This window comes from Excalfactoria chinensis, chromosome 4, assembly GCF_039878825.1.
Source record: "Excalfactoria chinensis isolate bCotChi1 chromosome 4, bCotChi1.hap2, whole genome shotgun sequence".
NCBI classification, from domain to species: Eukaryota; Metazoa; Chordata; class Aves; order Galliformes; family Phasianidae; genus Excalfactoria; species Excalfactoria chinensis.
The window spans coordinates 50230585-50256589 of record NC_092828.1 but is presented as its reverse complement, the minus strand read 5'-3'; the positions used below and the strand labels follow the sequence as shown (position 1 = coordinate 50256589).

At 42.4% G+C, this 26005-nt stretch overlaps 1 protein-coding gene across 1 annotated transcript in view; it reads right to left on the bottom strand.

Annotated features, from left to right (window-relative positions):
* Positions 1-13282: 13282 nt before the first annotated feature.
* TET2 (tet methylcytosine dioxygenase 2) overlaps positions 13283-26005 on the bottom strand; it is a 68358-nt gene continuing 55635 nt past the window's right edge. The window contains exons 5-10 of the mRNA XM_072335878.1: positions 25734-25942; positions 24837-24987; positions 22592-22681; positions 19903-20040; positions 17510-17870; positions 13283-16256 (exon numbers count right to left, since the gene is read on the bottom strand). Coding sequence (XP_072191979.1) covers positions 14848-16256; positions 17510-17870; positions 19903-20040; positions 22592-22681; positions 24837-24987; positions 25734-25942 — 2358 coding nt within the window. The 3' untranslated portion in view covers positions 13283-14847. The remainder of the gene's footprint in view (positions 16257-17509; positions 17871-19902; positions 20041-22591; positions 22682-24836; positions 24988-25733; positions 25943-26005) is intronic.

The following is a 26005-nucleotide window of genomic DNA, read 5'->3' as shown; positions in this document are numbered from 1 at the left end:
CAAAATGTTGAATCTAAAATTGTTAAGTGTTTCTGTGTAGTCCTGCTGTGCAGAAAACCCAGGTGCCCGGATTAATAGATTGTTCCTTAGGGTGCATTAACACCACAGTGTTCTCAGGAGCAGTGTGTTCCTTTGCAGGGGAAAAGTATGTTTTATATTACTTTCTTCCGAAACCTTCCCTGCAGCAGTGTGCATATTGAGTATACCTTCGCTTCCTCCCCACCCCCCAATGCGTGTATAATTTTGACAGTTAAAATGGACAGAATTGAAGGAGCTAACAAAACGCCAGACCCCTGTGTCCCACCTGCACTGCTGGCTGCTCTCAGTGCACCTGGCAGTCATCATTTCAGTCTGTGCAAAGGTTTCTTTCCTCCCCACACCCTAAAAAGCAAAACTGCAATTGCTGCAAATTATAGCTTTCCTCGTTTCCACTGCTGTGGCTATGCTGGTTCCCGATGTGGGTTCATTAATAGATTATTTCCTTGTTAGATACAGGTAGAGCTTTGACCTAGAGCTGATTAGGGAAAAGAACTTCTGTATCTGTTATCTTTTCTCTCTCATAATTAGCCTAATTATGCTTCTGTGCCCAAGACAGAAATCTCAGACAGCCTGCTGCTACAGAAACAGCCTGGACTGTAGAAATGGAAGTTTGCTATTGAGCAAGGGATGGTCAGGTTCTGTGGTGTCAGAGAGAATCTAAATTACAGCATTGCAAAGAAAGCAACCAAACCAGTGGGAAGGGTTCCCTTCCTCCCCACCCAGTTATATCCAATTAACCAGAAGGAATGCAAAAGCAGGTTCTGTCATTTCCACTTTTTTAAGGTAAATTGGTGCACTTGCGAGACAGAATTTTTTAAGGACACAGTATTTCAGTTTGTAACTAGAAATCAAAGTCATCCAAATGACACCACTCAGGCTTTGATGTGGTGGTGCAGTACTGCACTTGGTAGTGGTGCATTCACCTGAGGGCCTGCTCTGTTACACTAGCTGAGGGCACACACAGCTGAGCAGGGTGGGTGGGACTGGCACTAATTCCTATTAGGGTGGGGGCTGCTTTCCACAGGTGTAGGGCTTTCACTTCCCAGAGTGCCCTGGCTGGGCTGCAGAGGCCAGCTGTCTCTGATGTTAGGTTATAAAACAAAGGCAAAGGAGAGGAGGGCTCTTTTGAAGGTAGATTTAACAGACTTCAGGGAAATATGAGTTAATGAGGTAAGTTTGATTTTGTGCTTTTGTTTTTTTATAAAGCCCCAGTAATTTAGAATACATTGCTGAGTTTGTAATGATCTCAAATCAGCTGAGGTAAAGGTAGGGCTCCCTTTAAGAAGGGGGTGGCTGAACTATCAACAAGTCTGGAAAACATTAAGAGACTTAGCTGGCAAGAAATCTCAAAGTGCAGGAGTTGTGTATGCTTGAGGAAACTAACAGCTGTCTTTTTGTTGCCTTTTCTTTCCTCCCCCTCCACTCCCATTGTGTGTGCTGGTTTATCTGGTAGCACGACTGATCAGGCAGGATTTAACAGGACTGTAGTTCTCCATGGCCATCCCAAAGGTGGCTGCTGTGGTACTACCAAATTGTGATTCCCTTCATAAAGTATCAGCTGTTTCTAAACAGTGCCCAGCAGGAGTGAAAGGCAAAGCTTTGTGAGAGGAAAGTGGTTATGATGTTAGGTGATGGTGAGGATACAGAAACTGAATTCTTCCTTGGGCTCGGGGTTTGGATTCCTCATCCCTATGCCTTTTGAAGGAGTTGTCCAGCAAGACAGAAGCAGTTTCTTGTTCAGTGGCAGTAGCTCTCAGTGGTCCCTTTGTATTAATCTTGCAGCCTTGAGAGAGTTGTAGTTTTGGTGTCCGTATCTAAAATGGAAAGTGGCTTGAGTGTTTCACGTTCCATTCCAGACTGAGGTTTGAGGCCTAATCTACCACCTGTATAATTTTTCAGCTGAACGCCTAATCGTTTGTGATCTGAAGGTGGTGGCTCCTGCTCTAAGAGTAGGGGTATGGCTGCTAGTTTTCAATCAGAGGCAATACACAAAGCAGCGCTACTGCTTCATAAACCCCTGAAGGTCCAGGGCAAGCTCAGGATCTCTGCCAAGAGTCCCAGGCTGTGTTGCACATCCACCATGTGTTGTAGTCTTTTAAGCTTCCTGCTTACCCCTGGGCTTTGGGTTCGTGCAGTGGTTGTATTAAAGCAATGCCATGTCCTGTTCAAAGCGTGGTGGTCATGTTAGTTGCTGCAGTGCTGAGCCCCTCTGAGCTGGGTTTCTTGCTGTTAGCATCAGCCCTGCCAGGATAAAAAGCATTGAAACTTGTATGAGTGTTGATACTCGGTGTAATAGAGTATCTGATGACATTCAGGGGATAGTGGGATTTTCTTTTTATTTGTTTATTTTCCTGGTAAGATTTAAAAATAAATGTCTAAATGAAAGTAATCCAGTTAAAAATGGAAAAAGCACTCTGGGTTGTGCTGCTGCATCCTGTGGTATGAATGTGTGTGCTGTTTGAGTGCTCCACCTGTGATAAAATAACCTGAGAGAGGGGAAGGTGTCTTTAATCTCACGTCCTTGGCTCCCAGCCTGAAGGTGTTCCATAAACAGAGCCGTAGATGAGATGTGATATGGGGCGTGTTACGTTTTTATGTGGCAGGAGAATGAAAGTAAGGCTGCAAATAGGGTTCTTGAGACACGCCACAAGAAAGTAAAGGACCTGTGTGGTGTTAGTGGAAACAGAACTGTCTTGATGTGTGGTGACTGTTCCTGCTCTATACAGTTCTCAGGCTATGAGTAAATGCGCTCACAGCTCACAGGTTGTCTGGATTTGTAACATACCATTGATGGGACTGTTGTGTTAGTATAAGAATTAACACATTTTGGATGCAGATGTACAGTTGAGCCTGGGGGCTGGATGTCTAAACTGGGTTAGTGGCTCGGGGCCCTAGCAAGCAGGTAAAATTCCTTGTTGAGAACGAGACTGTTTTATCCTGGGTTAACAAAGCAATCTGAGACTTTAAGCAAAGGAGAAACTGCCTGCATCTGGAAATGTTTTAGACTTCAACTAGACTTTACTAATTTTAAGAGGCTGAGTTCCAGCTAGGAAGTGTGAATTGGTTTATTAATGGGCTGTTACTGACATTCCTCTCTGTTTACTCATGTTGCTAAAGCTTTTTGTGCATCAAAGCAAGAAACCTGTAGCTTTTGCTTTTTTTCCTGTGGAGCTGGCAAGTGTTTACTTTGCGGTGTGAAACCTCTCCCTGTAGCTGATAAGCAGCAAGCTGTGTTAGAAGTGTAACAGTTCCAAGTAAGACATGGCTCCAAAGCTATGCTGGGTGGAGCCTTAGGAGTGGTAATTTTCTGACATTGCCTGACTGCACCATGGTGGGGACCAACCTGTTAATGTGCAAGGCTGGCATGGGGCAGGTGGAAGAACTAGATGGTCGTAGGCTGGTTAGACAGCTTACTGTTTACCAACCAAATAGATAAACTTGCATGCTGACTGTAACCAGAGTGAGTCAGGCCATTTGACAAGATGTCTCTTTTGGTTACACGGCTGTACCTGTCTTATTGAGAAAGACAGTGAAAAGGGGTGAGAGTGATTTCTGTGTACTGGCATTTGCTTCTGGGCTTTCCTCACCTCCTGTTTGCTTATTACCTTAAAGCACTGTATCTCTTTCCCTAGACTTCCTGGCTATAATTTGTTTTTATTAGTGATCCAGTCATCGTGCCGTCTTCCAGCCTGAGGGAATTAGTCATCTGCAGCTCCTTTCTTACTTTCTAATTTCCAAGGTGCCTTAAAATCAAATGGGAAAACCCAGCACTTTGGGTGTGGCTCCCTTATGGGAGCACTTGGAGCTGGTGTGACTGATGTGTTGTTCATACACTTGCTTCTGCAGGCAGCACAAGCGAAGGTCCTCAGTGTTCCTCTTTTTATGCTTCTCTTCACAAAATGGACAGAAGGGCCATTTCCATTCCCAGCTGTTTCATGAGAAAAACATTTATGTTAATTTCTTTATGGGTTTCAGCTATTTTCTTCATAGGTATGGGAAGCTGGTAATTGAGTTGCTATGATGGCAGGAAAAGAGGTTGGGATGGGTGGGCGGGAATAGGAAGAATGAGACCATAGATGTGGTTCACAACACTTTCAGAAGATCAAAAATCACAGGTGCTAAGGATTCTGTGGCTGTGGCTGCAAAATCAGATGGGATGCTCCCTTCTGATGTCACTTGTGAGCTTCTATTGATGGCAGGAGGCTTTTCTTTCTTTGTTTTCTGGAATTAAGTATAGGTGGTCGTAGAAATGAAGCTTCACAGCCATGAAATATCATGGAGGCTCAAGCAGATTTTTTTTTCTTGGTCTGATGGAGGGCAGCAGAAGAGCATACAGAGCAAGATTTCAAAACCATTTATTGCTGACTTTGAACAGGAATAACAATGATAAATAGTACTCTCCTAAAAATGTGTGTTGTGAGTTATTTGCCTGTTGATGTTGTGGTTCAGTCTGTTAGGGTGGGTACTGCAGGAATCAACTTGAGGATTGAGACCCTTTGTGGTCATTATTGACCTTTGTAGTCCCACTGAATGTAGTGCCAGCTCTGAATACTGCCCTTGGGCTTTCCCCAGTCAGTTTCTCCCCAGTTGCAGTGAATTCACTTGGCACCTGAGTGCCCGTGCTCTGTTCCAAGGGCATGTTCCGTCAGTAGCTCTTTCTGTGTAGGGTTTACATTCAGGTCCCTGCTTGCAGAGACTATCAGGTAGAGGCCTCCTTTGTCAGTGGGAAACCTGGCCCTTAGTAGATAACCCTGATCCCTTTGTCTTGACCTGACTTCCTTCAGTGTTGCAACCGTTGCCTGTAAAATCCTACCAGCAACAAGGAAGTGTTGCAGTCCCTCTCCTCTCTGGCCTTCCCCTCTTTCCCCCTTCTGCATTAGGCCAGGATTATGCAGATTTTCACAACTCTTTTTTTTTTTTTTTTTTTGTGTTTTTTTTGTTTGTTTGTTTGTTTTCTTTTAAGGAGGAGATTGAATATCACAAAGCTTGCTCCTTTCTTTCTCCTTTCTCCAGAAAGTCTTTTCTCTTTCACGTATGGTATGTTCAGCATTTACCAGGCCATGCCTTACTCCAATTGCTAGTAGTTACTCAAAAAGAAGCACTATCTTGTATAGCTTGTGTGGACCTTGGAGTAAAAAGTGCATTTGGCCAGGCTGGAGTTCAGCCAAAATTGCTTGATTACTGCATTACTTCTAACAAATAATTGGAAGTACTTCCGTCATTATTTCTTACACCTTCGTGGCTGTTCTGTGCTCTGGAGAATGGCAGTGTTGGCTCATGGGTGGTGTTGATGCAAGCTAGAGACCGTTGTACTCTTAGTGCGAAAGTTTGACTTGTTTTCTGGGAAGGACCTCTGGAAATCTGAGGGATTGTGGCATCATGAAAGGGTGAGAGGTTCAGTGCAGTGCTGTTAAATAGCTCTTGTATTCTGAGCTGGGCCTCATCAGCAAGGCTCTGCTTATAGAAAAAAATTGTGCATTTCATAAACTGCCTCAGTGTATCTATAACACCTATATTTCAGGTTTTGTGGTGTGCCATAGACTATTTTGGAAGCGCTCACAAACTGTGTAAACATGCTCTGTGTTTGTAAATCTGTAATTGCTGGGGGGGAGGTGGTGGGAAAGGAGATATTTTAGTAAGTATTGAAGTAGGTGTTTGTGTAGTCTGATCTACGGTTGGTGTGCACTCCAACCTTTCAGAGTGGCTAGCTGAGTAGTGTATGGTTAATGGGTGACATTAAAAGAAGCTGGAGTGGCTATATTCTAATCATCAGGTGGCTTTAAAAGGTTTCAAGCTGTGCACTTGGAAAGACTTGCAAGGCTCCAAAACCTTGTAGCATGTGTGGCCATGTACTTTCTATTAACTTCGAGATATTGCTTCACTCTTTTTCTCTCAGACCCTAGTGATGGGGGGGGGGGGATGAAAAGAGTGGGGATTTGCTTTTCACACTCAAGGAAGTGAACTGAAGGAAAAGAATTTAAGTATCTTCGCTTCAAACTATCTCACCCCTGACAGATGAGAGAGTGTCTCAGAGCAGAAAGCACTGGCTTCTGACCAGTGTGGGGTTTTTGTTGTTGTTGTTTTAGCCATCCAATACCTGATGTGATATGATTGGAATAGAGAAAGAAATCATTTTATATGGGTCTCTACTGGGGGAGGGAATAAAGCAGTCAGCAGATTTACATCTCTGGGGGTTTTATTAAAGAACAACAACCACTGTAGACATGACAGCATCTTTCTTGTCTTCTGATGATGCAAATAGGATTGTGTGGATTATAATGAAATACTTTATTGATCATGTTATGAAAAATCAATGGAAAAAGTTGCCCTGGTTGTCAGTTCTCTGCTGCCTACTATGTATGCAGCGACAGATTTGACTGCTCACTATTGTGGCTGAGAAGAGAATACCTTGGGGTGCCCAATTACAGCAGCAGAGAGAGGAAATTCAGAAGAGTAATTTTGGCTTCCTTCGTTGCCTTTCTGTTGTCCTCTGAGCGGCCATTCCAGTCCTTTCAGACTTCACAGCAGCAAGAGCACTAATGGCAACTGTCCAATTTTGACTTCTCGTGTCCATGAGATTAAATCAATGCTTTTCCTTCCACATTTAGTAAAACAATTTTCCATGCACGCTGAGCAGCTATTCTTGTCTATACCTGCTTTGAGATGGGCTAGATGAACTGCAAGGTTTTATAGAAAGCTGTCTCTTTCTTTCTGCTCTCCCTCCCTTTCTTTTTTCTTTTATTTTTTATGAACTCCATTGGCAATGGCAAGGTTCTCTAACGGAGTTGTTTTTAAGGGAAAGAAGCAGAAAAGCCAAGCGTTCAAACAGGGCTTATCTCATAAGGGCTGGGAGCGTGAAGCAGGAAAGAAGGACAATGACAGCAGCAGGAAAAAGCAATTGAGCTCTTTCAGTTCAAGCTACACACTTCAGGCCCTGTTACTGTAGTATCCAAACACCTAAATTGTTGATGTGTTTGCTGTTACAGCCTTCCTGTCTGGTTTGGAGCAGACTGGTGCAAGGGAACTGTGACCTAGAAACCCAGTAACAAAACAAGGTGCCTTAAGCACGTTCTAAGCAGAGTTAGATGATCAAGTCTGTAACTGCTATCTGTGTGTTCTCTCTTCACTTGCCCCTGCAGGTGATATATCTCTGTGACATCTACAAGCAACTGCATTTTGCTTTCATTCTTGCCCTGGATTGCTCAGAATAGGATTCCCACTGCCCGGCTCATAAAGAAGTATGACCTGACCCCAAAACAGTGTTCCTGTGCCTAAGTTGTGATCAGAACATGCTCATTGTTCCAGAGAACTGAGCTTCCAACGAACATCATGTCTTTGCTTTGGCCACTTTTAAAGCTTAGCTGGAGGAGGGGAGAGCCTAGTAGGGAAGGTGCCTGCCTGTGAAGAGGGAGGCTGGGGTCAAGCTCTGTCACTGAGTTCTGTCTTTCATGTGCTCTTTAACATTAAAATCACATCCATAAGCAGAAATGAGAACAGGCAGTGGAGCTTACTACAAAGTCATGCTTCCCCTTAGGCGTAGTTTTCTCCCTCTGGTCCAGCCAATATATTATTGTAATTTAAACTGAGTGGCAGGAGTGCTCTCATTCCTCCAGCGTGGGGATCTCTTGGACTCTATCCCTCACCTTTTGTACTGAAGGCTTCTATCTCTGTTGGCTGTAGTTTAAAAGCAGTGACTGTACTTCCCAAATGGAACCTGGTTGTCTTTTTGGAAAACATTTGCAACTTTGGTGGGCAGAGGATCCTTCCAGTCTCTGTGGCAAGGGGTCACGTGTAACATATAATGTCTTTCCTTATCTGTAACTGTTTGATCAGAGTGCTGTCTGGCATGTTTCTAGCCCTTGGGCCCTCCTTGGTTCAGTCAGTGTCTGCTCACTGCTTAGTCCTCGCTTCAGTGGCAAGCGGACAGGCATCAAATAGCACTTATCTTTGGTTTGTTTTTATCAGCACAGGGTATAACATGGAACCTCTTCTGAAAGAGGGCAGTGGTTTTCCTTGCGTGAAAGTTCATAAATTATGCTGTAGAGATCTACCTGCAGGAAAATCTAATAGCCACGTGTAGCTGGTGAGTACTGACAGGCAGTGAACTTCTTTCAGGAAGAAAATGGCTTCTAATATTCTCAACTGCTCAAGCATCAGCAACGTGGGTACTTAGTTATGTACGTGAGTAGTTCCACAGCACATTATATATAAATGTGAAACAGAAGAGCGTTTTCCATGTGCTTTTGGTTTCCCTGTGGGAGAGGAACACCTCCTCATAGTGGTGGTGGTCCTGATGCAGGCGGTGGTTCCTGATGTGTTGCTGTTGGACCGACTGGTGTTTCTCCCTGGGGTTCTGGGCAGAAGAAAGGTTGGTGCCTTCAGTGGGGCTGGTCTGTGTTGTGTGACAGCCTCAGTCCCTTTCTTGCCTGGAACAGCCCAGCTGGGGAACTTGTGCAGCTTGCCTGAGGGTGCCTGCAAACTGCAGCCCTCTGAAAAAAGGCATGCTTCTGGTATGGGGAGTGCTAACAGCAGAGCTGCATTTGGAGGGGAGATTATTCAGGGTTGCCAATAACAAGACACTTAAATTCTTGCAGAGCAGACAAGCTTTAAAATTCTTCCTTATACGGGCCCTTTCAGTATGCTGCCACAGAGATTCTCCAACAGAGATGGAACATAGTCTGGGTGCTTTAAACTGGGGCTGAAGAGCTGTCATGCGAAACAAATGTGCTGGGGGTGGCAGTGGAGGGAGCAGCTAATAGATATTTTCCCTTTGCTGGACATCTGTCACCTGCCCCCACGCCAACTTTTCCTCTGTTTATAGCAAAGCATTCAATCCCATTAATTAGGCCCAAATTCCCCCTGTCTGACTGACTTAATGGCTGTGCAAATGTCAGTGGAGCTTGGACTGAGCAGCTGGGGAGATGGGCTGCTCACAGGAAAACTGCTGCCTGCGTTTGGAGCAGGAGGGATGGGGAAGTGCCACGTCCTTCTAAATGAGGCATGGTAGATACATTGATAATTGAGATGCAGACTGGGAGCCCCAGGATGCCACTTTCCCCATCCCTTTTCAGAGCAGACTGCACTTTAAACCATCCCCTCCAGTTAAATCTCTTTACCAAAGTGGCCTGTGTGAAGGCTTACATACAGGAAGATAATGGTGCTGTCATTTCTACAAATAATCACAACAGGAGCAGAAAATAAGAGGGGGATGATTACGCCTGAAAATCCGATGAGGTTCCTCTTGCTAATGTGGTGGAAGCTAAAAGAAAGCACAATTGCAAGCTGTTACTGCCTGACAGTGGGCTCGGTTTTCAGCAGTGACTGATGAGTGCATGCAATGCCTCTGTGACATAAGAAGGATGTGTGCTTACCCTGTGATAGTTTTCCTCCTGTGACAAACTATGGAGATGAAGTGCTTAATATGCTAGATGCAGCAAATGGAGTGGGCTCACCTTGATGAGTTTGGCTGGATCTTGAAGGCAAAAATGGAGCCCTCTCACAGCTTCCTCCAACAGCAGTGCATGTTTGCTGAGGTTTAAACCCCATTTGTAAAGTGCAGTGGAACAGTAGGCTTTCCCACACCCTGCTCCGTCACGCAGTGTATGTATTGTGAAGTGAAGTATTTTAGAATGTGGGAGGAGGGGAATGATGTGCCTATATGTTCCCCAGGACGTTGTAAGGCTTTTGCATCCTGCAAAGTGATGCTCTGATTTAGCTCAGGCAGAGAGAACCTGAACATCAGTGTTGTAAGCACTCAAAGCACTGACTGAAGGGAAAATGCTCTGTTGGGTATGAGTGGTACTGTAGGTTTTTTCCCTACATCTGAAAGGAGCAGAGATGGGGGTACTGAGCTTCAGGCCCCAAGTTTCTCTGACCAGGGAGCTAGGAGATTAGTGGTTTTACTGTAGGTATGGTAAAGGAGGGACGGTTGGACTAGATATCTTGTAGGTCCTTTCCAACCTTGTGATTCTATAAAGATTCTATAAAGGAAGGAAGATCAATATTTAACAGACCTCTCCCAACTTCTTTCTCAGTTTCTTACCTCAGTGTAAGTTTGCTTTTCCCCTCTAAACAGAAGGATTTTTATTGTTTTTTTGATCAGCTGAGCTTTTTGAGCTGACTTCATATGTAGCAGTTACTCCTTTTGCAGGTGAGAGGTGAGGCAAGTGAAACAGAGCCAACTGACTTTATGCTCTGTGAGAATCATTCCTAGTACAGTATTTGCCCTAATTAAACTAACTTAGGGAATCATTTACAGGTTAAAGTAAAGGGATCTGTTTAATACATAAGCTGAGCTGGGGAACAAAAGTTGACTGTAGCAGGAATTTGACAGGTGTGTGTTCTTCTGGAAGAAAATGTTACTGTGTGAGTTGGGTAGCAGACAATTAAATCACTGCTGAGATGCGATAACTACCAACTTTAAACTTGGTGCTGCTAGACTATCAGCAAGCTTCAGTGAGTCTGGAGTGTGATGACTGTCGCACAGTGTGCAAGTCACCAAGTTCCCTGCCTTGCAGATTGGACTCAGCCTTGGCTAGGAGTGCACTGCTGGCTTACCAGGGAGGCCTGCTCTGTTAGCAGCACATCTGTCAGGACCCATAATGGGGAGAGCTGCTTATTGACTTAGATTATACATGGATGCTGAGCTTTTATCATTTTGTTGTTTCTTAGTTCTTTCCTCTAGAGCATCCTGCTGGGTTTTTTGGAGTAATTTGAAATTGAAGAATGCACAAGGGGGTAGGGAGAAGTCTGCCAACACACCCAGCAAAGCCCCTAACACTCCCTTGCCCTGCCTCTGCCCTTGGCCAGGTGCTGTTATTGGAGCAGCAGGGAAATTCCAGCAGTGAATGTGCCAAGTTCCTCTGCATCCACAAACGTGAGGAGGGGGAGGCCAGCGGGCATGAGTCAAAGCATGACTAGGAATAAGCACGATGCCCGGGTGTCCTGTTTGAGGGTCTCTAATGGTGCATTTCATTTAAGCTTTTCGGCGCAGAAGGATGGAGGTGGCTAAACTAGTGTGGTGTATGCTGCTTTGCTGAGCGGTTTGAGCCTGCTGCTGCTGGCAATCAGGAAAGGGTTTGCCCCCGATATATTGGTCAGTGCGTTCAATTTCTAAACTGCTGACGTATGCAGTTTGTTACCCACAGTGCTGTTTTAATCTCTCCAGGCTGGCAGCTTCCCCAGCCCTGTCAGTGCTGTCGTGCCCTGTGGGGCTCCTGGGCTGCGGTTGGCACCAGAGCTTTCCATTTGAGCACGCTCCTGTTGTTATCTGATAAAAGCAGCAGGGAAAGACAAGGTTCTGTAAGACAGACTTAGAGTGCATTAAATAAATATAAATTTTATTAAAAACACCCACATCTCAGCGTTATCAGGAATGATATAATAATAAACAGCTTTCAAATAACCTGCATTACATTACAATACTTACAGTATTTATAACCATCCTCGGATTCTTTTTATAGACATACCAAACATTTCATGAAAATGAATGAAACTAAAGTTGCTTTTGTTTTTTTTTCTTAAAAAAAAAAAAAAAAGGAGAACATAAGCATAGAAAATGCACACAGAAGTTCATTTACCTTAGTGTCAAACTGCTAAAGTTTCCTACACAAGTTAACCACTAGCTTTAGAAGTGAACTTTATACCACTGTGCGTCAATCAAGATGAAAAATTCATTCAAGTAAAGTTGACACCACTCAGAAGCATCTTCAAGTATGGCTATAGTCAACCTGATAATCCTATACAAGCAATTTTACGTCCGCTCTGTCATTCGTTCCAACTGAGGCAGGGTTCTGTACACCAAAAGTTACAGTTTGGGTATTTACAATACAGAAGTGATTTGCCAGCTAAGCTCCCCGCTCTTGCTGCCAGCAGTTTGGCAAATGACGGTGCACGGCCTATTAACCAAACATCTGCTATGGATTGGATGAATAATACAGAATCACCCACGGGTGAAGATTTATGGTTTAATTAATCTGACACGTAACCATCATTTAAAAACAAAAAATCATTAAAAAAAGGTGAAACTTTTGTTTCAATGCAGTGAGTAAAGTCACAGACTGAGAATTAAAAAGAAATGAACAAAAAAAAAAAAAAGAGCAAAATTGCCATAATAAATATTTGACCATTAAACCCAAAGGCCTCCTTTGATTTCCTTGCGTTATTAGCTTGTGATTCTCTTAGATAAAATTTCTGTCAACCGAAGTTAATCTTACAGTATATTGCACAAGACATATCTGGGACGTGGAGGTTTGTGTGTTTAGGGAAGCCCTTGTACAGACTGTACCTTTTTATACTCTCATTCATTACAGTATCCGAGAAGCCTTCTTTAGAGAGTGACTTGAAAAACTCTAGCAAACAGTCACTTGCCAAACCCCTGCCTTACATTTTTTCCCTTTAATCAGCTCAGTGCATTCTACTTTCGTTTATTCGTTTGAAACAGGCAAAACATTCTAAATCTCTTAAACGCTTTCACCGCAATAAAAAAAGAGCTAACAGATGTACAAAATTAGTTTCAGTTACATCGATACATGTACGAGAGAAATCAGAGGAAGGGATTTAAAAGGGAAAAGCATCACATCCCCGAAGGAGGAAAAAAAATGGGGAACGGAACAAAAGAGAAAACAAAAAACCCAAGAATAATATATTTAAACCTACGACAGCTTTACATACACACAGGTGACGCGTTGGCATAGGAGAACATGAGTTGAAATATCCCTGAATTTTTAGAACCAAAAAAAAAAAGAAAAAATAAGCTGAAGTTCAAGTTATACTTGCAAAAAATGTCAAGTATTGAGAGAGGTTTTTTTTTTGTTTTTTTGTTTTTTGTTTAGTTTTGTGTTCTGTTTTGTTTTTTTAAAGGCTATTGGGGGGAGAAAAAAAGATGGTGTACAATATATAAACTTTCACACTCAGTTCGATATCCTATTGCCAAACTAGTGTTGAGGTATATGACAAGTAGGAACATCACTCAAACCTTTTAATGTACTTTAGCTCACATTATGATATATTTGTAGCAGGCTGAGTAGCACCATGATGTGAATTCAGCTCAAAACCCAAATATATATAGATTTAATATTTTTACAGTACTAAAATACTAAAGCATTGCGTTAAAAAAAGTCTTGTTTACAATTTAATTTACTATACAACTCTCCTGCTTTTTTTTTTTTTCTTTTAATAGAAATTAATGATTTAAAACCACCACAGCAAGCCAGCTGCCTATTTTTTTTTTCTATTTAATCAACGGAATCACACAGAACTAACCCTGTTTCATTCATCTTGTGTAGGCATCGGTCTGTTCAATCTTCCTGGAAAAGAGGATGCTTGCACCGGGAAATGACTTGCACCACAATGTACATAATTATCAACACAAAAGCAATCTGCCATTCAATAGTTGAAGAGCGTACAGGTCTTTAAAAACAGCAGAAGCCCAAGCTAACTAGTTGTAGTCTGTCGCATGCTGCTAATTATTACCTGTGGTTAATATAAAATTCTTTCCTTAAAACTGTACATAGTTGAGCAATGAACTTGTCATAATAATTGTAGAAAACAGTTTACAGTATAGCTGTGTGAGATGAGCACCAGAAAAACGTGTGTTTTGTGTACTGAAGTATTCCCTTATATCCAGTAAGCCCCATTTTTACCATAACTGACTGTATTAAAAATGGATATGTAGCCCACTAGCAGATGCATGGCTAAAACAAAAGTATTTAAAAGCTTTTTTTTTTTTTAAATTTTATTTTATCTTAAAAAAATTATCTTTGCATTTTAAAATCAAAGTAAACTCTTTGTTTTTGTTTTTTTTTTTTCTTTTTTTTTTTTTTTTTTAACGTCTCAGTACCTCAGCGTTGATCAAGTTGCCAAGCTTAGGTAGACAAAGTGCTTTTGAAACACTATTTAAAAACAAAAAAATATCATCTCTCTCTCTCTATTTTATTGTCCTTTTCCAGGACTTGACTGGATGAGCAACATCCAGAGGTCCTCGTAATTCCCATACGTTAAAAAGTAAGCTTATTTTAACACCAGGTAAATTCAATACATACACGAATGAAAAGGTCCTCCCTGTTGTTGAAGAACGTTTGAATACATCATTGACGTTTCAATTGTTATAAAGGCATTAACTGTTTGACTGTTAAAATAAAGACACCGTTCTCTTAGATAGCACCATGGTTTTTAGAATATCCAAACAAATTCAGTGTTTTGCTGACTATTCGTTACGTTTTATACGTTATCTACTTCATTAAATAAAATTAAAGAGACTAATAATGTTACAGTAAAAACTGCGTGTTAAAAAGCCGTCATTCCAGTATTTCAGTACATCGTAGATTCAGCACCAGATGTTATTTTAAGATTCCTGCAGTCGTAATACTACAGTATTATTTTCTTTTCTATAGGAATTTTTTTGCTCCTGTTCCATGACTACGCAAACTTGATGTCATTAAAAGTGGTCGCAGATGTGCAGAACTGTAAGAAGGAAAAATTCCATTTGCAGATTATCTCTTTCAGCAACTGGGCCAGTGTTTTCAAATGTAAATCATGAAACACTTTGTTTTGTTTTGTTTCTGGTTTTGCATAGGATGCTTTGGTCTTGTTTCCTACATGCCATCTGTGACCACTTAAAAATCAGTGGAAAATAAGTGCGCTAGGGGGATTACCTCTTTTTGCTGGTGTGCCGAGGCCTTTTCCACCAATGAGTTTAATAAAAACACTGTTTTCTTCTCCACCCTCGCCTTCCCCAAAACCTAAGCGACGACTACCCTACTTGACGGGTTGTTTTTTTCAGATGAGGTAACCAACAAAGGTGTGAAGTTAGATGTATCTGTTGTAAGGCCCTGTAACCCGTGTAAAGGCATATGGAGATGTAGTTACTGTGGAGTCCGTGGTGACCGACAGTGTCCTTTGTGCAAGAGACTTGATGAAGCGCAGGTACGTTGGTTCTGAGGGTTCGTGTGGCTCAGCAGGCTCTCGCTTTGCTTTTTTGCCGTAAGATTTCTGAGGCACGTAGTCTGGACCGTATTTTTCACATTCCTCCTCCTTCTCTCTTGCCTTCTCAGCCATCTTTGCCTCCCACAGAGCCAGCCCATGCTTTGGCTCATTCATGCTCTTGTGCTGGTAAAAGACAAGGGATATTCTGGTGGGATGGTTCCTGTTGGGGTTTTTCAGGGGGGTCGTTGCGTGGAGCTCACGTTTTGCACACTCTATGAGAATTGACCCGTGAGATGGAGCAACTGCCACTCCTCCAATTTCTGGATCCAGGAAGCTCTGTTCACTATCTGACCAGACTTCATCGGGATCCTCAGCTTTTTCAGGATTCAGCACATCTGTTTTATCTAAACCACCTTGGGGTGTAGTCCTATCGTGGTTCTGACCTGGAATCGTGTTAGACAAGCCATTTACTGCATGCGAAATCATTTCGCTATCCTTATTCTGGAGATGCAATGAATTAGGAGGACCGCTAAACATACTCGAAGCAGAATGGTAGTCACGTGCTAAATGTGGAGGGGGGTGCCCATGATGGTGTTCAGTGGTTTTACTCATGGAGGCATAGTCCATGCTTGGGTTACTCAGATTAGATTTTAACCTTGAGGCAACTTCCATAAAATGACCGTCAGCCTCGTGGGTGGAGTAAGAAGAAAAAGACCCTATGTGGTGTACATTTGGTCTAATGGTGCAATTACTGAAAGAGTCTACCTGCGTATTTTGGTTTCCGTAATTCAAGTACTTGGGACCAAAACTCTGGTTATTCCCAAACCTGTGCTGGTATAATGTTTGAATGGGTGGTAGGCTTAGTTTGGACATAGGGTCTTGGCTCTGACAATTATACAAGTCCATGTGCTGATGATGCTGGGAAGGGTAAGAGCCCAGATAAGAGGGGCAGTTGTCCATCTGTATGTTTCCATTGCATTGATAGGGTGGATATTGGTTATTTTGACTTAATGATCCAGAATAAGGGTTCATGGGACTGGAAGAATTCAAATAAGACCCCGCAGGCTGTGATGAGGTGGCATAGAGGTTCATGGGACCAGAACCTCCGTAGGGATCTGAAGTGTATGAAGAGCTTGGATAAGCATTGGCTGGATTAGGCAACCTTACATACAGATTTGCAGAACCTGAACCCGAGTAAGTGTTAATAGCATTTGACTGAGGGTTGTTAGCGAGAGTACGCTGTGGATGCTGCTGCTGTTGTTGTGTCGCTGGTCCTGAAAGACGTAAAAGATCTGTAGATGTGAAAAGAAGAAACAAGCTTTTTTTTTTTTTTTTTAAATGAACACTTTATACAATCTTCTCGATAAATATATCTGATATTCCTAAGAAAAGTGTATCATATGATACATCAATGCTCATATCTCAAATACCATGCCTTAAGAAGCTGAATAAATACTAAGGCTACTCTTCTTTTCTGGCATGTGTCCAGCGAGATCAGATGCTAATTGCAAAGGAGAAAAGAGAACCGTGCAATCTGTTTGGAGTCACATGCACAAAGTCTGAAGAGTTGAATCATCATTTAAGTAGTGCATGAAATGGAGCATCAAAGTGCTCACAAACAGCCACGCACAAGGTGACCTTCTTTTCCCCGGGAATTAATAAATAAATAATTCTACATCTGCATTAACAGAGCTGTCTCAAAAATGTCTCCAGCTTCATGAAAAAAACAATGGTGACATTCACTGGCAGTGATAATGGTTTAGTGACCAGTGAGATTCACTGAAGACATGAGGAAAAATACATCATTCATTCAAGTGCAGTGGCATAATTTAACAGTTCAAACTCTGTCACAGGGCAGCTGACTTCTGTTCATAGGTATCTCAGGACATTCTGGGTAGCCCTGCATTTATCACTTCATTCCTCTTGGTGGAATTTGCTGTAACAATAGTGATGAACTCCTTTGTCCAGGATTCTAAGATCTAGTGATGAAAACTGCCAGCAATTGTTAAGTGTGTTTTGTCCGCAATGAAAACACCCGCTCTGCTTTTTTAGTCTTGAAGCAGAGTATACAAATACTGGCAAAGAGGTTAGCTTAGGCTAGAATCCACTCCTGTTATGAGGTTCTCTTTAACAGCAGCGACAGTGAGTGGTGTAGGTTGCTCTTTGGCAGTAACAACTCATGCTTCTCTTCATGGCTTCTAGCACCAGTAGTTGTTTAAAGATTTTTAACACACTATGTAACACACTGGATGGCAAGGAGTGTTTAGAAGCACCTGACTTCTACAGGGGTTAGCTATCCAACCATAAAGGATTTCTGGTACGTCTTTTTTTCTTTCTTTCTTTCTTTCTTTCATTCTCCAGAGTTGACCACAATTTGGCATTCTGGCATTTACAGATATACAATATTGATATTTACATTCAAGAGTTCTGTTTGCTTTTTATTTAAAATGCTCATGTGCTTTTCTTGAGGCTCACTGTAAATGGTTGTAATTTCTAGGAAGCTTACCACTGTAGATTCAGACCCTGAACAGATTCACGTGCTTACCTGCTAGCTGCTTTGCATGACCTGCTGCCTCAGAGTTGCCTTGTTTGTTGCGTGCTGCAGCAGATTTTTCTCTTTCAGCTTTGCTAGACCCATTCTCCAAGGAGGAAAGCTTTTCTGCAGCTGCTTTCTTTGCTTCTAGCTTCCTTTGCCGGCACGTCTTAACCGGCTCTGCTAACATCCTTACTTTCCGACGAAAGGAGGTAAGGACCTGGATGCTGCCATTCCTCTTCTTCTCCTCCTGGCCTTCGGTGCTTCCGAACTCATCCACATCAGAGACTTTGTATAAGGGGAGCACGTGGAGCTGCTCATCTTCAGGTGTTTGGCCAATTTCACGATTGTCTTCTCTAGTTAGTGTGCAAACCTGTCAGAAAGGAGTGTTAGAGTAACCCTCTCAAACCAGTCTTAGAAGTTGCCTGAAATGCTAGCCTGTGTGTTTTACCTTGCCCTGGCACTGTCAGCATCAGCATCTGGCAAATTACTCGTAAGCTTTCTTTTTGTGCAATTTACACATTATCACAAGAGGTCTGCAATTTCATTTCTTCCATTGCTCTGTTGGACAGCGTAAATAGAAACACAAAGTGTAAACATCTATGTTTCTTGTACCAGTGCTGAGAGGAGCAGTTATAGAGGTGTATCACCTAAACTGAAACAAGCAGTGTGGTCCATAACACCGTGGGCAGGGAGCTAAACCAGTGAAAACTCTGTGCTCAGATGAAGATTTTTGGACTGCAGTAGGTTAACGAGGTACCTAATTAGGGGTAGTGGGGCATATAACATGCTGCCATGGTGTTTCATGCCCCCTCAGGATGATTTGCAAAGCAGCAAGTCATGTTACTGCTGCATAAGGATTTGGGGAAGTTAGCACTGTGTGTGTTGCAGGACGCTTATTGTGTTAGCTCCAACTAAAATGGGCATTGGGAATATCTCAGTGGAGAAAAAGATGCTGATACAGACGTACTCTGCAGTAAAACAACAGAACCAGCCAATCTTAGGAAGAAAGCTCAGCTAAAAATACATATTTTGTTGTTGTTGGTTGACTTTTCAATTAAGTCAGACCCTGGAAACAGGGCAAATTTAGTTGTCATTAAAAGAAAGCAGATAATCTGTTTGGTAACAGGATCTGCACTGTGAATTACTTCAAATCACAACAGTGAAGATTATTCAGACCTGAAGTTTGCTTTTTCCTCATGTTTACTCCAGCTGTATGGTCACAGCAAGAGTATGCAGGGAACAGAAATCACCCAGTACACACTGAGAAACAGCTAGTCTTTCTGTTATCTTTTGTGGAACCTTTGCTGTGAATGCTGGAGTTCAGAATGGAGAAGTGTAAAGTAAGCATGTATGTTACAACGGATAGCAAGGCTTGCAGACTTTATCCTCATCCCAAGCAGGAATGAAATCCACAGCTTTCAAAACCCTGTTTAGAAGTTGTGGAGAAAAAATGAAATCCTTTGTTTCACAGATTCATAGAATGGCAGGGGTTGGAAGGGACCTCTGGAGATCACTGGGTGCAACTCACTGCTAAAGCAGCTTCCCTACGGCAGGACGCCCAGGAAGGCATCCAGAGAGATCTTGAGTATCTCCAGAGGAGATTCCACAACCTCTCCGGGCAGCCAGTTCCGCTGCTCTTTTGCCCTCAAAGTAAAGTTTTCTTCTCGTGTTTGCATGGAACTTCCTTTGTTCCAATCTGTGCATGTTGCCTCTTGTCCTGCACCTAGGCACCACTGGAAAGAGCCTGGCCCCATCCACTTGACTCCTGCCCATTAGATACTTACAAGCATTTATTAGTTCCAATCTGTATTTTCCAGGCTGAATAGACCCAGCCTTGTACATGAGATGCTTCAGGTCCCCGTTATCTTTGTGGGCCTCCACTGGGCTCTCTCCAGCAGTTCCCTATCTTTCTTGAACTGAGGAGCCCAGAACTGGACACAGATTTGCAGATGTGGCCTCAGCAGGACAGAGCAGAGAGGGAGGATCACCTTCCTCAACCCGCTGGCCACACTATTATTTATTTATTTATTTCCATTTTAATGTAGTAGGTGATATAAACCAAAGTAGTTATTAAAAAAGTATGTAAAAAAATCAAGATCAACGTTTTGTCCCAGGAAACATGGAAATGGGCATTTCAGCCCTGTTGAAGCCTTCTTCCCGCTGTCTCCATGGTTTCTCTTTTACTGGTTCTACATTAAACCTTTCTTTAATACATCATAAGTCCCATTCAGTTAAATGAAAAATGATGTAGGGGGTAATAAGTTAGCTCAATTACTGCTTAATGCTTCATTTTTTTTAGCAAGCTACCTTATGTAATTATAAATTTAAACATGCTGGAGATAATACATTAAATGTCTGAAATTACTGCTGGAATAAGGAGGCTGTATGCATCGCTGACTTACCAGTGTACTCCCGTTCTGCATATTGTGCAAGTCTCTGTGAGCATGAGCACAGAAGTCCAGGCAGGCAGTGACCCCTGAGAATGGGCGACCTTCTTTTAAACCCAAGCGACACTCGGGAGCTCTGTGTTCGTACTCGATCTGGGAAGAGATGACAGGAATCACTGCAACCTGCCCTGGTACCCCAACACATGGACTTAGCACTGAACAACACACGAGTCTGCTGACATCTCTCAGGTGGTGACATGCTGATCTCAGGCAAATAAGCAGTTCTGTGCTAATTTCATACAATGTCTACTTTGTTCCTTGCTGCTCGATTCCCTGCTCCAATCTGACTCTGCGGTGACTGCAGAATTGGCCAATAATACTTCTCCTTGCATATTACTTCTGATTCTCTGCCAGTGGTTTGTGTTTTTATGTGGCAAATACAGTGCACAGTTTTGGTGTCTGGCACTGTAAGAGTGATATGTAGGTGTAGACTGGAAATATACCAAGCTATTACAAGAAAATTACTTGAGAAAACTGGCTTCAGAATGACTGAGGGAAAAATAATAACTTACTTTTCTATTTGTAATATTTTGGCCCAGTGAAAGTAAATGTTGTTAGTGTTAGTACAGAACTAAGCCCTGCCCAGAAAGATAACGCAGTCATGACAGTATTTTCTATACCTGTACTCACTGTTAAGGAGCTTTACAAAGATCTTATTATGCAACAGTAAGTCTTAAGCAAAAGGAGTGGACTTGGTAGTCAAACATCAAGTCTTACAAAGGACTGTTTTGTATCTTACTTAGTAAATAAAAAATGAAACTCCGTTTGAAATGCCATGCCTCACTCAAATTCCTGGACCCTTCAAGTGAATGCAAAAGAACTGCACTTGATGGACCTTAATGGATCCTATTCTAAATTAATGTGAAATTAGAAATTTTGCCAAGTCTTGACCCAAGTTCAGTAAACAGATCCAAGTCCAGTTTGCTCACAGCAATTTTTTTTTTAATGTTTGGAATGTTTCCTTCACTGAAATCTAAGAACAATATTGAAACAAAACTTGAAACATGTAAACTTCTTTGGAACCAAATGAGAGTGGCTTGAAATATTATCTGCACTATAACTGGGTTAGAATTAAAGGGTGTGTTTAAATCACATTGATGCAAAGGTTCTATGAGATGTTCTGCTGGGTCCAGTTGGAAAAAACGTTCCAATTCTAGATTTTAATCCAGGCTAAAATCCAGACTGGGATTAGAACAAATTTGGGAATTTGAATTATCATTAAGGCCGTTTGGTTTTCACCACCTTTTACTGCAGCCATACAAATTAGGCCTTTATCATCTCTCTGACACTAGCGCTTCGTCTTGGCTTTCCCACAAGCTTAACGCTTACATGGAACTCCTGAGATGGGCCAGGCCATGCACGTTACTTTTTATCTAAGGTAAAAGTTGAAACTTGTAAAAGCACGTATTGTCAACTAGTGTAAAGTGAAGCCATGGCTGATATGAAGAAACATTTTCTAGAAAACTCTTATGGGAAAAAGCAGCCCAAGCAAAGAGACATTTTATATTTCACCACCCCCTCGTTTTTTCTTCTTCCTCTACCTTTCTTCTCTTGCAGAATGTCTCAGATGTTTGGAGAGATAACCACAGCTAGTGGGCACAAGGCCACAATTTCCTCCACAGTGAGTCTCCAAGCATTATCTGATCAGGTAAATGAAATTGCATCAGTCTGTACTAAACCTGCTTACCTTGTCTGATTGCTGTTAAATATGCAGTAAAGGAGTAATTGTAACTGCTGGTAAAAATGGGCAGATTCCTTATAGCTTACTGCTTCCATTACAGCTGAAAACTTGTTCTATGCTGATTGCTACAGCAAGTAGATGTTTTGACTGGGCTTAATGTTGTCAGTGGGAAAGAAAGAAGGAGTCACAGTTTGAAATTATGCTGATAGCCTGGAGGCTGTACATTCTGTGTATGTCTGTAAGGGTAGTGAGCCTGAACAATGGAAATGAAGGCCAACCGTTACACATTTCAAAGGGCTATGGTGTCAAATTTTGGTGTAGGTATCTGGAAGATGTTTGGTAAAGGAATTGAGGTGAGAGGCAACCACACCCGGGAACCTCATACAGCTTTGAATGTGCTGGCACCTATGCACACAGCCCAACAGAACACTGCATAAATTAGCCCCATGTGCAAGAATGCTGGTGCAGGCACTTGTGTGCATATGCAGGGCCGAGTGCCTTCAACTATGAAGCTTTGTTTTAAAAGTATATCTATAATAGCCACTTGAGAGAGCAGACATGAAACTGGTTTAAAGACTCAATTGCAATATAATGTACTACCATCTGATGCTACTGCCAGCCTTGTACCATATTTATGGCTGTGTTGTGAGTGTGGCTGGTGAATCATTCTAAACTGAGAAGCCCTGTGTTGCAGAGCTCAAGACTTCTGTTTGGTAGTAATCTTGTTGCATTGACACGGGTGAAAAGATTAGTTATAGTTAGTAGTTAAAATTCATCTGGTTTTACTTTTGAAAGCATTTCAAGAGGAGTTGATGATTTTGTTTGTTTCCATTAGCCCAGTGTGAAAGGAATGCTGGTACAAAATGTACATACATGGTTTGGCTCAAAGATGGAGTGCTGTGGAAAGTGTAGTAGAAGTCTGGTTGTGTGTGACTGCTCCAGTTCCCCTTTTCCCCACCATACCTGGTTGTTATATGCATCAGGTGCAAGCTTCTTGTAGGTGGGTGCCATCAGGGTTGACAGATTCTGCAAATGGGATTCTAGTTTTTCTTCCTGTTAGCAAATGAAATACAGCTCAGTGACATTTCCATACTGTATGTATGGGACCTAAAATGTTAAGGTTTGTTACAATGCAGCGATAGATGTGTAAAGGCCTAGGTCATCATCATTGTGGTTTAGACAATCTCTATCATTAATCTCCTTTGTAATTATATTGTTTCACAGCCTTGAAAGCAGCGTGCTAGTATTGTAGTGTGATTCTTGCAAGAGGACATCACACACTATAATCTTAATTTGGTTTATATTAAAAATAATCACATTCTTCAACGTGAAGATGTTTTGGGTCCAAACGTGATGACCCTCGTTATTTTCTCTACTGGAGTTTTGGGAAAATAATACTCTTTAGAAAACTTGAGAGGAATAATATCTGAATGCTCCATCAAGTTAATCTAGCTAATATAAAGGTTTTGCACGCTGTGATAACAGTACTTCAACACATTTAAATTATCTTTTCATGCAACAATTTAAAATTACTGTGATGTTTCAGACTTCAAAAGTTTCCAATCCTTAAGCAATCCCAAGTTGTGGACATGTCTGGCAGTCAGAGCTGTGGAGGTAGGAATGACTGTGTTTCTTCCTGTTAGGAGAGGTACGTGCTTTCAAAATGCAGGGCCTTAGAAAAATGCTTGTACTCCAGTGGCGCATTCCAGAGTTGCTCTCCATTCTGTCAGGATGAGGATCCTGAATTCACAACCTCACTCATGAGGCCGTGATTTTTCATTTCAAATCTCATATAGAATAGTGGCATAATGGAGAGGCGTACTCACTTTTTAGGAGTTTGTATTTCTCATCAACATGAGAAGAGCTGTGAAAAACCTACGGCTTTGACAGAGAGACACGTTCAGTGCTTAAAAATTTAGTGTCTCCTCATAAAACTGGAATTTGGGACTCCAAAATGACACCATGAAATCATCAAAAATATCTTGTTGTGACTTTGTGGCTGCTGCCAAAACTTGGAGCTTCTGTATGGGCAGGAAGGCTACCACTTTTAAGTGTAGCTTCAAGTTTTGTATTGGTGAAGATGCTATTTGTGTCATGTATATTGTCTGTAAACAGTGTCTATGCTGTGGGACCCAGATCCCAGTCTGGATGTCATGACTGCCTCTGACTTTGGGGCCAAGATTAGAGGGCAAAACTGTCTTCTCTGCCCAGCCTTGGCTAGCATGGGAAGTAAATCCAGGAACGCAAGTTGGAAGAGTGCCTTGGTAGGCTCTGGCCAGGTATCCAGCTTAGAAAATGTAGGGGGCTTAGGACTGCAGGCTATGATAAAGAAAGCTTTGTGCCACAGCCTGACTGAAGGAGTTATTTTATCACTCTTGGGGAGATAGGGGGCAGGAGGGAGGAAAAGATACATGGTAATTATGATATTCTCAGCACAGACCATAGGACGCAGACATGCCTGACTGATCACGTACAAGAAATGCTTGGGTTTACATAAGGTGCCAGAGTAGAGCTAAAGCTTCAGACCTACGTATCAATTTATGAGCAGCAGTCCAAGGACTAAATTTGCACAGGCATGTTGAAAAACAGACAAGACCATTGGAACCTCCCAGACACATGGAGGTGTCCAGCACTCACTGCAATCATAACTTCAAAGGTATCCTGTGCCCCGGCTAAGGTCAATGTTGTTTTACTCATTTTGAACAGTTGCCTGTTTGCTGTAACATAGAGCCCTGTCTGGAAACAATCAGTGGGGCAAGTCTGTATGTAGTCTTCCTACCCTCTTACTCCTATTGTACTTTCGGAGTTTCGTCATATTAGCCTCCATGCGGTCTGCTCTAGTTTCCAGTTGTGATGTTATATGCTTTCAGTTGGTAACCCTTCCGTTCTGCCACTAGGGAATGCCCAATTGCAGGCCTCAAACAGCTACAATTATTCAGGCCGTGGCCTTTCTTCTAATTGTGAAAGCCTGCAAACATGGTTTCAAGTCTCAGGGTTTTTACCAGCTGTCAGAATTTGGACAGTCCATTCAACTGGCTCACTGACTGGAATCTATCAGTTTTGCTGGCAGTTGTTTAATTACCCTACATGTATGCAGTTCAAGCAGGGCTCTGGCCCTTGGCCTCTCGTACCGTATCTCTTATTTGCAGAGCAACAGAAAGCATTTCATTGCAAATGAAGCATTTTCATTTTAGAAATGGACACCAACCTCTTTAGGATCATCCCCCATCAGCTTAAACTTTCTTGGAATCTTGCTTCTGGCAAACTTACAACCATTGTAGTACATGCTCCAGGAGCAACCAAAGGAAAATGAAGCACCACAAGTTTCAGGGTCCAGCCCTTGACATGCACAAGTCCGTCTAAAGAAGAAGAGAATATGGCTGTTAGCAGCAGGCGGGTCAGGTCTGCCAGTGCCCTGGGGGATCACCAGCCTTGGATCTTCTTCCACCCGTAAATAATGAATAAATTTCAGAGACACACGTGCTACAACAGAGGAATTCATCACAACAAGTAATTTCATGGTTGCAAAGCAAAGACTATGAGTTTTATATACTTATCTGAGAAACCTGGATTTGCGCAAAAGAAGGGGTGTTTGTGTGGTGCCCTTTTGGATACTGATATCAACAGTACCTCAAAGAAGTATATGCTGATGGCACTGCAAGGCTGCAGAGCTCTCTGATAAGGGAACTGGGTTATTTTAATCTATGTGTTCTTCACTGTCAGAAAGACATGGAAGAAGTGCTATTACTTTGGGTTCAGACTAGCTTCTGTAGGCATATCGTATGATTTAGTGCATCTAGTTTTCATTTCAAGGCAGAACTATCTGCTTTCCTGGCTGCAGCTGAGATCTTCCTTTAAATCATCTTTCTTCCTTTAAACACACTGAAAAGCTTCACAACTCTGAGATGTTTGTTTGTTGTTTTTTTTTTCCCCTGATTTTTCAAAACATTTACTTTGCTTTTCTCTGAAGGCTTGTGGGTTTTCAGAGTGCCTGAAATAGCTTGGCAGGGACGTGCATTTATGGTAAAAGGAGCAAGCAGGGATGCCAGCTCTGAGGCTGGAGGTGGGTCTGCAGGTCGGTGAGCACACCCTTTGTGTCACTTACTCTTCGTTCAGGGCGCAGCGCCGGTTCGTGAGCGTGCCGTACTTTCTCAGAGTGTCGGTGAGTTCGGAATAGAGCTTGTCAGCCAGGCTGGTTGGGATTCCCTCCCAAACCAGGATGAGGATCACAATCACCGCCGTCTCGCACGTGTGACCCGCTCGCTCACGCACCAGGCAGAGCAGCTTTTCCTCCTGACTGCTTCTGCGGACTACCTGCATGCACAGCAACACACACCCCAGAGCCCCAACACAAACAAAGCGTTTCTTAGTGAGAGG